The sequence below is a fragment of the Propithecus coquereli genome, unplaced genomic scaffold, assembly GCF_000956105.1.
Source record: "Propithecus coquereli isolate 6110/MARCELLA unplaced genomic scaffold, Pcoq_1.0 Scaffold128, whole genome shotgun sequence".
NCBI lineage: Eukaryota > Metazoa > Chordata > Mammalia > Primates > Indriidae > Propithecus > Propithecus coquereli.
This window is the reverse complement of record NW_012136969.1, coordinates 4,020,765-4,036,439: the sequence shown is the minus strand read 5'-3', so window position 1 is coordinate 4,036,439 and position 15,675 is coordinate 4,020,765. Positions and strand designations below refer to the sequence as shown.

Here is a 15,675-nt window from a genome sequence, read left to right as displayed (position 1 = left end):
TCTTTCTTTTTTCTTTTCTTTTCTTTTCTTTCTTTTTCTTTTCTTTTTTTTTTTTTTTAGCAGATGCCAAATCCAAAGCATAGCCCTCCTGTCTCACTCCATGACTGAGCTGGGAATAAAGAACTTCTCCCAAACAACCAGTGAAAATCCTATGTTTTCACATGTGTTCCCCTAAGGCCAGTTGTCTTAAAACCAGATCAGGAAAATGAAATAAATTATAGGTGACATTATTTTAAAAAGCAAACAAGAACATACTTTTGAATGTTTACATAACTCAGTGTGGCCAGATATTTGGCAAACCAGTCATCTAATCATTGAATGAAGGATCTGATCCCAGCTCCTATAGCCCAAGCTGGTTGTGGTAGATTGCATTATTATTTAATATATTTTCTGCCCCTCCCTGGAGAGACGTATATTTCCCCAATCATTAACTTCAGACTCGACCGTGTGTCTCTTGGTACCCTCTTCTTGCAGGAAAATTACATAATTCTGCTCTCCTAAGCTCAAGATTTATTAGGTGACTTGCTCTGGTCCATGAAATGTGGGTAGAAATGATGTGTTACTTTTGAGCAGTAGCTTTGAGAGCTAGCTTGTGGTTCACTATCTTTCTTTTTTCTCTCTGCCACAAACCAGCAATGTTTAAGAAAAAACGCAGTTCCATCTGCGTGGGTCCTAGAGTACAGACAGTGTGGAACAGAGGCACAATTTACCTATAACAGACAAGTAACACGAGCAAGAATCAAACCTTAGTTCTTATAAACCACTGAGATTTTAGAAGCCTGTTCTGACTCATACAGTGTATAATGATGAGGGCATGGGGCTAAGTCTAATGCCCAGCGAGCATTCTAGAAATTTTCCATACTCTCTGAACAGATTGCTGGATGCTTTCTGTTGTCTTGAGCATTTAGAAATTGGCCTGTTGCCAGCTGAATCCTTTCTATTGAATTTTTACTTTCCTTCTCCCCTGCTCTGTGGGAGAATAAATTTCCCTGCCCTATGGCTTTGGCCAAAGGCTGGCGAGTGCACCTAACTTGTGGCACAACTAAATAAGAATGTAAAAATGCCTGTGTGTTTTGATGTGGCCTCTTATGCAGTTTCTGTCCAACATAAGAGCACACCCAGGTACGTGTTTGTTTTGCACCTTGATCTGCAAGGAGAGGCATGTAGAATGACCTACTTCCAACCTACATTCTGGAGCCGAGCCCAGCTGAGCCACAGCTATCCACAGATCTTCATACAAGAAGTGTATGTTATTATTGGAAGTTATGAAGATTTGGGTCTCTTCATCACCCCAGCAAGAGGTGATCAATATAGGCAGGGCCTTGTGTCCTCTGAACTGATCGTCAGTAGAACAGCAATCTCACAGCCATATTTTTAAAGTAAGGGACTTTGTGAGATATTAATGATTTTATTGCCCCTAGGAAGGAAAATGACCTGGGAGTAAAGGCCCTTTTAATGTCAATACCGGGTACATCCATTTCTTTCCCACCTGCCATAGCATACTAAGTGATGGCACCTATTATGTGCCTGGCATTTTCCAAGCTGCCCGCCTTATCTTCTTGACTCTATTTAGTTGTCTTCTGTAGGTGGGTCCATCTCCCTTCCTTGGAGAAAAGGAAGGGCACAGAAAATAGTGTGAGAAGGAAGCCATTTCAGTCCCTCTTTTCCCAAGACCAATACACTAGGGGTGTGAGCTCAGCCCAATTCCAGTACTTGGCTTCCAGTATTAGTGATGTGGAGCTGGCGAGGCCATGTGGATGTGCAACCACATGATTCAACTTCATTGACTTGAGCAGATCAGAGGAAGATGCAAGCAATCTGTCATATCCTGGAAGTTCACAAACCAGCAAGCATAGGGTTGTATACTATTCAGACCTCTCCTTGCCCCATTCCTTCTTTGGATACTATCCACATCTCTTACTAGTACTGGGATAGTCTATCTCACATCTGGGGTTCCACAGTACAGTCTGCTTCTATTGCTGAAATGAAACTTACTTCTCTACTTCCTCGAATTACCGTATCATTATATTAATAGTATAGATGTTTGGTATTCTATACAACTGTAGAGGGCTAGGTAGGCTAATTGCTATAATAAAGTCCAAAAATCATTAGTTGCTAGACACAGTGGTTTAAGTATTGCTCACAACACAGTCTACTCTAGGTTGGGAGGGCACTGTGAGGTGGGCAGTGGGAGGGGCCTCTGTCGTTCCATGCAGTCATTCAGGGACCCGGGCTCTTGCCATCTGGTGGTGGTTCCACCCTCCTCCAGATCTACCGAGGCTCTCCATTCAGCTGGCAGATGGGGAAAGAGAAAATTGAGACTGTACATCTCTTCTCAGCCACCTTGGCCCAGCTGTCACACCTGTCACTTTGCTCACAAGCCTGTCACATGACCCTACCTGGAAGGAGGCAGGCGAGGAAAGGTCTTCCCGTGTGCCCAAGGGGAAAACATGGGTATGAGAGCACTGGCTGAATCTGCACACCACAACCTCGTACGGTGCCTGGGCAATCCTCCCTTCATTATAACTCACAAGCTAGATAGTTTTCTTCCAAATGTGTGCAATCGTATGCTTCTGAAGCAAGAGGTTTACTTTCTGTACTATAGATACCATTTAGTTTTGCATTAACCTTACTAGTTTTATACTGGCTTTATCCTTTTAATTCTGTTTTTCAACAGAAGTCTGTTTTCTGATAGAACATTAGACCTACTTCCTCCTAAAATAGATTTTTGAGTTTGAACATATGGATATATTTTAATATAATTTTTACACTGCATTATTTTACTCCCTAACACATTTAATATTCACAGTAACTCTATGAGACAGGTATTATTACTATTTCCTTTTTAGAGTTGAGGAATCCAAGATGTAGAGAGGTGAAGTGACTCCCCACCAAGTGAGAGGCAGGGCTGGGATTCACACCAACGTGTGCCTGACCTCAGGCCTGTGCTCTGAGTCATCATGTCACACAGCATTCCTTTCTGGACCAGGCTGGGGGCAACTGTCTCTTCTATCTCCACTCCTGGCTACCCTTCTCTCCTTCGTTGAGAGGCTACTTGTGGATCTTCCTCCAGATGTTTCCTCCCCTCCCAAAGTCTGGGGCTCTAGAATTTGCTTGCATATGGGAGATACTTTCTTTCATTGGTTCCCATGATAGTTCTATAAAAACAAAATAGAATAATCAGCATTAAATTAATATGCAATTTTAAGAATGGTTGCATGAGATTAGAGAAATATGAATGGAAGATGACATTACATAACAGACATTTCAGGGAATCTTAAGTATTCCTTTTCTTGTTTGGGATGTGCAGAAGACAGAGTTTTTATAAATTACTATGTACCGTTAATCAACAAGTATTTACTATGCACTTACGCTGGAACTTGCTTTAAATGTATGTATTTCCTCTGTGGCAAGCCTTGCTTTTTTGTGTCTGTTTTAAGAACCCATGTCTTTGTGGCTGGTGAATAGAAATAATGATGTTAACAGCCTACCTGGCGGTTTTCTGGCACATTGTTAACCTAACTAAGCATCTTTGGGCATGGAGACTTGGTTGGCTGCACTGAGATCTTGTTACTCATAGAAATAATAAAAGCATCCCAGAGATCACTAGCAGATACAACCAAAGAACAATTTACTGCAGAAAATACTTTAACGTCTCTAGTATCAGCCAGTCACGGTGGCTCACACCTGTAATCCCATATCTTTGGGAGGCCAAGGCAGGAGGATCACTTGAGGCCAGGAGTTCAAGACCAGTCTGGTCAACATAGCAAGACCCTGATTCTACAAAACATTTTTTTAAAAAACTAGCTGGGCATGGTGGCACATGCCTGTAGTCCCAGCTGCTCAGGAAGCTGAGGCAGGGCGATCAGTTGAGCCCAGGAGTTCGAGGCTGCAGTGAACTATGATTGCATCACTGTACTCCAGCCTGTCTCTAAAAAAAAAAGGAAAGGAAAAGAAAACAAGAAAAAGGTCTCCAGTAGCTATACAACCTTGAATTAGAATTTCTGGTTTGATATGTGCTGAGTTCAGTCCTTGGATATTTTTTAAAAGTTATCTTTACCTTTCCCTACTTCCTCTCTCACTTCAGGTTGGACTTGCAATGATTCTGGCCTGAGTCCCAGAATGATTTGTTCTTGGGACCAGACGTGACCAAAAGTTGACCTCATGAGCACTTCGACCTCTCCAGCCGCCATGCTCCTCCGGAGGCTGAGACGACTCTCCTGGGGCAGCACTGCCATCCAGCTCTTCATCCTAACGGTGGTGACATTTGGTCTGCTGGCCCCCTTGGCCTGTCACCGGCTTCTGCACTCTTACTTCTATCTGCGCCATTGGCATCTGAACCAAATGAGCCAAGAGTTTCTGCAGCAAAGCTTGAAAGAGGGTGAGGCTGCGCTCCACTACTTTGAGGAGCTGCCCTCTGCCAACGGCTCAGTGCCCATTGTCTGGCAAGCCACCCCCCGGCCCTGGCTGGTGATCACCATCATCACCGTGGACAGGCAACCTGGCTTCCACTATGTCTTGCAGGTGGTGTCCCAGTTCCACCGGCTTCTTCAGCAATGTGGCCCCCAGTGCGAGGGGCACCAACTCTTCCTGTGCAACGTAGAGCGGAGTGTGAGCCATTTCGATGCCAAGCTGCTCTCCAAGTACGTCCCTGTGGCCAACCGCTATGAGGGCACTGAGGATGATTACGGTGATGACCCTTCGACCAACTCGTTTGAGAAAGAGAAGCAGGACTATGTCTATTGCCTGGAGTCATCCCTGCAGACCTACAACCCAGACTATGTTCTGATGGTGGAAGATGACGCTGTTCCAGAAGAGCAGATCTTCCCAGTCTTGGAGCACCTTCTGCGGGCTCGCTTCTCTGAGCCACACCTCAGAGATGCCCTTTATCTGAAGCTCTATCACCCTGAGAGGCTCCAGCACTACATCAACCCAGAGCCCATGCGGATCCTGGAGTGGGTCGGTGTGGGCATGTTGCTGGGGCCCTTACTAACCTGGATATATATGAGGTTTGCAAGCCGCCCAGGATTTAGCTGGCCTGTCATGCTCTTCTTCTCCCTGTACAGCATGGGTCTGGTGGAGCTGGTGGGTCGGCACTATTTCCTGGAACTGCGGCGACTGAGTCCTTCCCTGTACAGTGTGGTCCCTGCCTCTGAGTGTTGCACCCCGGCCATGCTCTTCCCTGCCCCTGCGGCCCGCCGGACCCTCACCTACCTGTCCCAGGTGTACTGCCACAAAGGCTTTGGCAAGGACATGGCGCTGTACTCACTGCTGAGGGCCAAGGGAGAGCGGGCCTACGTGGTAGAGCCCAACCTCGTGAAACACATTGGGCTCTTCTCCAGCCTCCGATACAACTTTCATCCCAGTCTACTTTAGAGTGCCAAGAAAAGCGTTTCTGAAATTGGCCACTTCTTGGAGATTCAAATATCGAGCTCTTTATTTAGACATGGTTGCTTGCAGATACTTCATTGTTTACTGTTGCTAGGGATATAGGCACTGGGACAGCTGAGGAATATCTGTGAATCAAGAGCCTTGGCTTTGATAACTCCCTGGCAGGCGCAGTAGTTTGCCACAGATCCGGACCTCTCTCCCTCCACACAGCCACACTGCCTCATGCAGTCTGACCCACCCATCGAGGGTGCACCAGTTAGAACTTCCAGTTGTTTAGGAGCTCTGCTTTGTGATAGAGCTTGTGACTGCCAAAAATTTGTGCACACTGATAAGACTGTTTTAGGATTTTAAGTGTAGAATTTGGTGAAAGGTGAGATCCTTTTGAATTGATTCTTTCTCATTGGGTGTGAGAATGGATGTGCATTTAGAATATATGCCCAGTAAGGCAGGATCATATGGATAGATTCCATTTGTTTCTTTGACCTGGTGTAATAAAAACTGATAAAAGCCGTGCAGTGCCTGGCATCTTAGAGGCAGGTGACCTGGCTTTTCTATTACCTGGCATTTTTTTTTTTTTCTATATATCTGTAGTGCACTGATAATTGATACTGTTAGTGAGAACTTTAAGACACAGCAGAATCTGGAAGAGCCTTCTGGATCATCAAAATTAGATTGCTTATGTTTAGTAGTGATTTAATATTGAATATTTCTATTGTATTCTGATTCTTTGAAAGTTGGACATTGCAGAATTATATAGAAGAGTGAGCTCTTTACTAGAAGCATATCCTTTTCCCTAACTTTGCTGGCTGACCGTTCACCCTCATTTTTTTTTCTTCTAGGTAGCATGATGGTATAGAAGAAAAAGCATGGACTGAAGTCAGAAGACCTGAACCTTTATTTCAGATCTCTGTCATGTCCTAATGATGTGACCGTGGGCAAGTCATATAACCATTCTGGGTCTCAGTAAAATGAGAACAGTAATACCTACCTGTTAAGGTTGCCTTTAGCATTAAATGGCAGATGATATGGAAAACACCTAGCAAGTGCTTAACCCATACAGGACACTTGGCAAATGTTTTTTCTCTCTCATTTAATAAGCGTATACAACTCCAGTGTATTTGGGGTCAAGATATTAGTGATGTTGTTTAAAGTATGAGATAGGGCATAGGGCTGCCACCTGTGTAACAGGTGTTCCAGACCAAACGCTGCTGGCATAAAGGCTGACTTTTCATTGCGCCTTTTGAAGGATGTGCAGCTCAGCTTTCATCCAGCCCCACCTCCCACCAAGCCAACAATAAGAATTGTTCGTTCAAACTGGAAATGATCTGAGACTCCTCCTGAGTTTATTCCAAAACTGGCATCTGAAAATTACTTTTCTCAAAAGTTACAAATAAATGTCCTTTGATAATACTTATGAGACTGGTAGCCAGCAAATCCCTTTATGAGAACAGATGATTATATCAGAATTTTCAAGCAGTTGTCCAGTTTCGATGCCATAGTTTGATTTTAAATTCCTACAGTGAGTTTCCATCTTGAGATCCATCCAGGAACCCTGAGGGAGTAGGTAGGGGTTGATCACCCACGCTCTGCAGATAAACAGATTGAGACCCAGAGATGTTAAACGGCTTCTCCAAGTTCACAAAGCTGAACAGCAGCAGAGCCAATATGGGAACATAGCTCTTCTGACTTCTAGCCCCCGCACTTCTTTTCTTAACCACATTAATTTTATAAATATCTATGTGGTCAAAGTCTCTTTTGTAAAATCCGATTGTAACCTGGACTAAATAATGTCTCTGTAAGCTAAGATGGCAGAAATCCATTGTCATGTTAGTCTTGGGGAACAAACAGATGTAAGTATGTGTTGTGTTATAGTGAGCTGTTATGTATCCCCCAGCAGTACCCAAAGTGATCAGAGCTGCTAGATGACTTACTACGATGTTCAGATTCCACTCCTTCATTCCTCCCCTCTGGTAATCTGTTCTAAGTCGAACCACCTCCAACTCAGAACTCATTACAGTTTGTTGCATTAATGATTGGGTCTCCTTATGAAAGATTTTTTGCCCAGTGACAGGAGAGCCACTCTAAGCTAGCCAGGCCCAAGATAGGGAATCACTGCTGGTTTACATTTCTGCTCTTTCGAATTCAGCTGTCTACTGCATGCAGACATCCCCTCCCCTGACTTCTCCAAGGCTGAGGCCATCCTTCCTTGTCCAGGTTCTTACCTATACCCTAAGACGTCTTCCCACAGTGATCCCAATTAGGGCCTACCATCCTTGGACATTTTCTGCAGATGCAGGCTCAGTCCTGCCCTTTTATCTCCACCTACTTCTGGATCCTGCTCCATTTTGTCCCTTATTCCTAAAGTCTCATTTTTGTGCATTGTCCTTCCTTAGGGCAGCTGACAGCTTTACACCAAAGCTGAAGTCTCTCATTTAATCCTAAGCAAGGAGGTGGAGGAGAACCAAGATACCCTTCCCGTATCACTGGACATAGGTTACCAGGAGAGTGGAGGTCTCTAACAGCATCGGTCACCTTTCAGAGTTTAAATTATAATCAGGCCTAAGAAACTCCTTCTTGTGACTGAGTGTATTTGCATATAGACATGTCAGTAAAAATAAAAGCACCCGTTTTGCCAAGGCTTCCTGAGAAGACTTTTGTCATTTTCTCTCTTTTCCATGAATGGATTTTTCTGGCGTGGCAAATAGTGTGGGCCCTCGTCTCCCTCCCCCTCAAAAAGTTGCAGAGCCATTGAAAATTATGGGCTGCTGACTGTACAAGCAACCATGGCCTCAGGTCCCGGGTCACAGCAGTGCCAGGCCTTATATCTTTTTCTGGACAAAAACAAATTGGGGCCCACCCCTACCACCCAGACCATCTCACCTCTCACCAATCTAGACTTGGAACAGTATGGTGATCATTCCTTCACTCTTTCCTGCCTCTTGACCTAAAGGTCCTAGAACGGGCTTCAGAGCTGCCACAGGTGATGTTCCTGTCTGATGTTCCGACCATTGGCAACACTAAGAAGATGTAGCAACACCTGCAGCCTGAAAGAGAAAACCAGCCTTTCCCTGAGAGAAGCACACAGAAACCCCACACACGCACCTGCCCTTCCCCAAAACACACACTGAAAACACAACCATAACAACAAGGGAAGAAGTAGCCATGTGTGGTGGTGTAAAAAGTTTCTCTTTGCACTTGCCATTCCCTCTGCCTGGAATGCATATAAGAAACTTCTTTTTTCCTCTAAATACCACATCTGGAAAAAACATATTTTTATCCAGAATTATACACCATAATTAATTCTCACTACTGGACCCCTTTTCTTTGTTCCTCTTCCTAATTTTCTTCCCTAGTCCCATTTCTTTTTGTCCAGTGTCCTTTTTTTTCATGGGTGGTTTCACTGTGAGTCTCTTTACTCTCTCTCTCTCATTCATTCATTCATTCATTCATTGATCACTATGTGTCAGGTACTATTCCAGGTGGTGGGGATACAGCAGTGAATGAAACATAGAAGACCCCTGACACTGTGGAGCTTATGCTCTGTGGGGAAGATGGAAGAAAATAAAACCCAAAATAATAAATAAGGGAATTTCAGGTAATGACAAGAGCTTTGAAGGAAATCTAACTGGGTAATGTGATGGAAGTACCTAGGGGTATGGAAGAGGGTAGACTTTGTTAGATAGGATGGAAAGTTTCTTGGGGGAGATTAAAATTGAACTGAGACCTGGATTATATGGAAAGAAAGCCGGTATGGCTGGAGCTTGAAGAATGAGGTTGGGGGTGGAAAGATATGAAAGTAGAATTTGCAGAGGCCAGATCACGTTGGTCCTGGGAGGTGATGTAGGTATTTGAATTTTATTCTAAATGCAATGGGAAGCCAGGTCCTAGAAATACAATTATTTTTCCAGAACATGAACTATCCATTATTTAGTTCCTTTGCATTCTCCACAGGCTACTATTATAAAAGATTCTGTGACAGGGCATACGTTAGACTTAAGTAAGAGAATGCAGGACACACAAGAACAGATGACAAGTGTAGAGACCCTCGGCTTCACTCGACATCTTTGTCCTCTGCCCCATCTTTCTGACATCTTAAAGCTACCCTCTTCCTATATACTTAGGCCATCTTTTTCTTGGTTCTCTTTGATAAGTTCATCATTTGCCTTTGGATTTTTGTCTGTTTTTACCCTCAGATTGTTAACATGGGTCCTTTTTTTGAATCAGTCATGTTTCTGTGTAGGTAGTGAAAAAGACCCGGAAAATCTGTGAAACACTAAACCAGAAATTCCCATTCACTGCAGGGTGATGATTCACAACAACGCTGCAATTCAGGTACTGGGGTGACCTGCAAACCACAACACATTGCCGTTGCAGTCCTGATCCATTACGTACTTTTTCTTGGCCACCAGTTCTAGTAAATTTCCAACCATCTTTGACATAGCCCCAAAGTTTTTCCAAATAATATTTAACCTAGAAAACAGTTCTAATTCATGAGCATTTTCTGGCAAATTCCAGTGTAGTTGGGATAAAATGTTCAAATGGTTAATATGGCTTAAAATTATCCCACTTTATATCATGTGGTGCTGTAACTCACAAAGCATCATAGTGTACATAAAAATCCCACAGTAATCAACTTCAATTAAGATGCCTCTCCACCCAAATTAAGTTACCAATTAAATAAATTTCTCCTAAATGAGGAGTGCATCTAAAGCAAATTAGATTAATCCTATCAAATCTGTATTCTCCAGTTGCATTGTAGTATTCTCACCATTTTTCTTCAACAATAAAAAAGAATGCACAATTCAAATGTTTCTATTAGAGAGACAATAAAATTGGCTGTCAATCTTAAGCAAACAGCTATATCTAATTCCCCATTGTGTTTTTTTCTGCAAACTTCAGCTACTATTTTAATTGCTTTGGAAAAGAAACACGATCAGAGTTTTTCAAAGTTTTCCTATTAGGCAGGTTACTCAGAGGCGAGAGTCCCTTTTTCTTGTTTTACCCTAAGCAGGGCAAGAGATTTCTGATATACCAGTTTTCAAGTCAACCAGTCTGTGTAGATTTCTTTCTAGAAATGCATTTGTGCAAACCTTCTTGTCCTTCTCAATCATACCCGTCTCCAGCCCCAGTATATCCAGACTCCATGGCCAGCTGGTGTTCAGCAAAAGCTTGGCTTCCATCCAGCTCCCTCTCCAGTGAGGTTTATAATAAAGGAGGCAGGATTCCATCTTTCTGGAATGTACACATGGAGTACATCTAAATTTTAAAAGTTTTTAAAAGCATCTAAATTTTTGTTTGTTTGTTTTTGAGGCAGAGTCTCACCCTACTGCCCTGGGTAGAGTGCAATGGGGTCATTGTAGCTCACTGCAGCCTCAAACTCCTGGGCTAAAGGGATCATCTTGCCTCAGCCTCCCGAATAGTTGGGACTACAGGTGCGTGCATCACCACACCCAGCTAATTTTTTCTGGTTTTGGTAGAGACGAGGGTCTCGCTCTTGCTCAGGCTGGTCTTGAACTCTTGACTTCAAGTGATCCTCCCACCTCGGCCTCCCAGAGTGTAAGGATTACAGGCGTGAGCCACCATGGCCGGGCAAGCATCTAAATTTTTAAAAAACGTGGTATATACATATATTTATAAAAATGGTATGTGTGTGTGTCACATTGAAAATCATAATTCATGTTTCATTCTGCAAGGAAATACATCAAGTTAATTATAAGTAAATCTTAATTTAGCAGTGTATCCCCATATTAATGAATGCCTAAACTCTGTTGGTGGCATTCAGATGATTCAAGCTTTTTTCTTTTTTAATCTGGCTGAACTGTTAGCCGAAATGCCCTGACCTGCAGAAACACATTCCCATATTTGAATCAGGAAGGGCTTTGAAGAGATTAGAATCACATTATCTTTTATTTGACCAGTTAACACCACAGGAAGAAAAGAGCTGTTTCAGCCAAGCTAACCCCTCATAATCAAACTTAAGCATTAATCCTCACACTAAGACAAACACACATTAAAATTCAGAATTTCATCTCAGGAGCCTTTTAGGACAAACTAATTTTTGTTCTATGAAAGGCACCAGGTGTCATGTCTCATATATCAATTTACATTTGTTGAGTGCCTAACTGGATGCCAGGTACTGTGTTGAGTGCTGGATGCTCAAAGGTGAGTGGATAAGACAAGCTTTCTTCCTTGCAGAACCTTGGTCTCCAGTGGGGGAGTTGGTACAATGAGGTTAAGCCCTGGGATGGCAGCATCACAGGGTGTTATCTATAAATTGCCCCAAAGCACCAAGATCTAAGTTACCCCAACTTCCACAACTCCTCTGTAACCTCTTTTGCTGAGGACAATGTGATCCCACAAAGAAACTATCTCCTACTTACAAAGGAAATGTTTGACATGAATATTTGTTTTCAGAAACAGTTGACTCCCAAAGAACTTTGCTTTTCCAGAGATGGCTTGCCTTATTGGCAGCATCTTGCCACATCTGTCTCAAAAAAGAATCAAGCTGCACCCAAATAGTTTTACTGTCCATCCTTCCTTGCTGAGAAAAGCTTGCTGATCTGCAAATGGAGGAAGAACTGCAGCGGTCACAACTTGTCCTCGTTCCCTCAAGGTAAGAAGCCTCATCCCTTAACGCTTCCCTGCTGGCTCATCATCTTTCCCACGTCTTGTGTTAAGCCTGTTCTTCTCATGTCTTATCCTCACCACGGCAGATGGCAAGTTGGATCTGGTGTCCTGGAGCTCTCCTCACAGAACAACTGTAGCTTACCTATCACATGATGGGAGAGAACGCCCTCCTTGGAACTCTGAAGACTTTTTAACTGAGGACCACATATTTCTTCTACCTAGTTTCATCAATGTTTCCATATGGTTCTTCAGGCCTGAAGAGACCCATCCCTTTTTAAAATTAACTTTTTTAACCAATCTACACTGTGTTGTCCAAAATCCCCAGTCTGGCTCTGAGGATAGCTGGCTAAGCTGCTACTCCACAAATGCTGGAATATTTCATCTTTCACAACCATTGTTCATAACTCTTCACCTACTCTAAATCTTACCTTCAGGGAATCCTCCATCTGAAGGAACTAAGCAGAATAACCTAAACAATAAAAGAAGAGCCTGAAATTTTTAGCAAATGCAATTCTTAACTCATTCATGAAAGCATTCATGAGCTAATTGTTTCTTACCCCTTGCCAGGAGGGAAATGGAGAAGTTTGGTTTATATGTGAAAATTCCAAAGCTGCCAATGATGGGACAACTCAAATGAAAAGAAAAATGGTAATACCAGTTTATGTCTCTAAAAGAGATGTTCAGAGCGCTTTTTTTTTTTTTTTACATTCTCCTCGTATATCAGCAAAGTTTGTGTTGTAAATTTTGCAAGTTGGTTTCAGTACATGAGCTGGTTACAACTTTAGGATGCAGTTAGCTGCAAATAACAGAATCCAGTCTCCCAGAAGCTTAAGCAATAATGATGTTTCATTTTCTCACCTAATGAGAGGTCTGGAGAAGGCAGTTGCAGCAGTGCAATGATACCATCTGGGACCCAATTTGTCTACCCTGCTGTTCTGCCATTTTTTGCCACCTCAGCTATTGCAGCTTCAAATATCAAGCCCTCACAGAGCTGTATTCAACAAGAGAGGAAGGGGTTGGGGTAAAAAGCTTTCTCTCTGTGAAGTTATGTGTATGTGTTTTCCAGGATGATCAATTTCATCAGCCACATGATATAGGCCACATGCCTGCTCCTAGACCAATCACAAACAAAGGGGAATGGGATGCACCCAATAGCAATCCATTCCCTTTGGACTTGGAATGGGGCCTGTCTTCCTTGATCTCAAGGCCTCTCTACCCATCACTCAAACAAGACGGGGCTTTGTTAGCCAGGAGGAAGAGGTACATGGATAGCTCTTATGTAAAATGTAGACAGTGACTGCCCTGTTGCTGGGGGAAGTGATCAAGTTAATATTCTTTCTGCTCTTGCCACTTTATATGATAATTAGAAATTGAAGTAACATGGAGATTTATTTTATTTTAATATAGTCACATGGTTAGGCCAGTAATCCTATTGAAAAAATATTCTTAGCTGCCACAAGATTAATTGTTATAGGGTGTCAAAGGGCTTTGAGAGGCCTAGATTGCCAGATTCCTAGAGACCCGTAAGATTGCATTTCTTTCTCATGGGAGCAACAGAACATGAAACATCATAGAAACAATAAGATCATTGTTGTTAGTTTCAAGGAAGTTCAGATATTCAAATTCAAATTGGACATGGGATGGACCAGTTGACAACTGAAAGTTATGCTCATTTTCAACCTATTGTGGAACTGTCCTGAACTGTTGATTTGAGGTATACAAAGAGCTGTTTATTTATTTTGAAAAAGGAACTCACAATTTCAGAATGTAGTCATGTGAATTTTGATATACAATATGAACCATGCTGTAAATTTCTGAAGCTGTCTTTGGCATGCACACCATAATATGTTTGCAGTAGAAAGTATTTTCCTATCTATATTCAGTTTCAAGAAGAAACTATGATATTGAAATCAAATTATGTTCACCAAGAAAACATAGTATCCCTGGAAATTTAGAGGTGAGTCTGACACAAATCCCAGGGAGATCCTGACATTTCTAGAGATTTGAGCAATGTTTGGCACTTTACTCTTTGAGAAAGGAATAGAGATGAAGATGAGAACTAAGATCAGTTCTGTGAATTGATTTTGGAATCAGAATTGTGACCTCTTCCCAACAAAATAGATCCTGTAAGTCAGTCAGTTAATACCCAAAGACATCAGGTCTCACCAGCCTGAGGATATAAGTGAAGTCATGTTAAAACTAAATAATGCAGAATTTCCTTTGTTGACATACTCTTCCTCAAACCCCAAAGACCCACTCACATACTTTTGGGAGTCTGCAAAAAGGCACCATGCACATATGTGCTCAGAAAGAAGTCTGCTAGTTACAATCATTACAGAGCATCTATGTTATCATTCCTCTTCTGTTCCGGTCCACACTGCCTGCAAAGTAATTGTAAAGGGCCTCTCTCTTGCCCTGGTGTATGGTAGTGATTTTGAGGATACCATTGCCTGTGCCAAGGATGCTATTTTTCAATACTTCCCCTACTATCAGTGCTCCAGGCTAGGCTAGACTATGGTGCAGTAAGACCAAATGCCAGTGTCTCAGTGGCTTACCATGAAAAAAGTTTACTTTTCACTGTCACAAAATCTAATAAAGATCTGAACAACTCTTTAGGTCAATGGTTTTCCAGGTAGCAACTCAGCAATTTAGGCTGAGGGAGAATCCTACAGCTGTCTCAGGAGTAGGAAGCCTCCCTGGTTAACCAAGCAGGGCTTAAAGAGACAGCTTAATAGTTACTCCCCAGCTCTGCTTCAGGCTGCAAATGCCAGAACTAATCATCATGGCTCTACTTAACTGCAAAAGGGCTAAAGGGCTAAATAGTGCAGAGAAGTCTTTTATGTATACAAAAGAGGAGGAGAACAGATTTTAAGGAATACGAGCAATATCTACTTTGAAAATCAGTACTAGGTTCCAGAAAAAAGAGGAAATAATGACCCTTTTTCCAACTGTTGCTTTGTTTTGTCACCTGATCCACAAATCAAAAACTTTCTCATGAGTAAGCTCTAGTGTTTGGTCCTGATTTCTATTTCAATACAGGCTTCAACAGAGTCCAAGAGTGGGGAAAATGTTGTGCCATCTCTCCCATTCTCTATTTTAAAAAATAATTTTCACGACAAATTCACATGCACCCTCTCCCCCTCTTTTGTTCCCAATCTCCTTCATACAGTGTCTAACTTGTTCATTGCTGTATCACAAAGTCATAGTCCAGTGCCTCAAACTCAGAAATGTGTTGATGAGTAGACAGATGGATGGATAGATGAACAGATGGTAGGTGGATGAATGATGGCTCCCTCTCTACTGTGAACTAAAATAAAATCATAAGCCCCATGCTGAATGAAGGGACCCCCTTTGGGCCAAGGGAACCCCTGAAAACCTTAAAATTGAGGTCATAGCCATGAAGGGAAGGGAAGGCGGACATGCCTCCTTATACCCACTCCCTTGGAGTTTCAATACTAAATTATTAATAGGACCTAAGGCCATACAAACAAAGGTTAAATCACCCACTGGCCAGCAATTTGCTTAACAGATCACTTGAGTCAGTATACCGTGGCTTGGCGCTGATTAACAACCTTCCTTATCTTAAGTTAAAACATTCCAAGCCTTTAGACAAGCTTTATTTCTTTTACCAATTACAAATCAAAGAATCTTTGAACC

The 15,675-nt window shown here is 42.4% G+C and overlaps 1 protein-coding gene across 1 annotated transcript in view; it reads left to right on the top strand.

Annotated features, from left to right (window-relative positions):
* Window positions 1-5,920, top strand: part of TMEM246 (transmembrane protein 246) — an 11,569-nt gene extending 5,649 nt beyond the window's left edge. Inside the window, exon 2 of the mRNA XM_012638276.1 lies at window positions 4,088-5,920. Coding sequence (XP_012493730.1) covers window positions 4,165-5,376 — 1,212 coding nt within the window. The 5' untranslated portion in view covers window positions 4,088-4,164 and the 3' untranslated portion in view covers window positions 5,377-5,920. The remainder of the gene's footprint in view (window positions 1-4,087) is intronic.
* The last annotated feature ends 9,755 nt before the right edge of the window (window positions 5,921-15,675 follow it).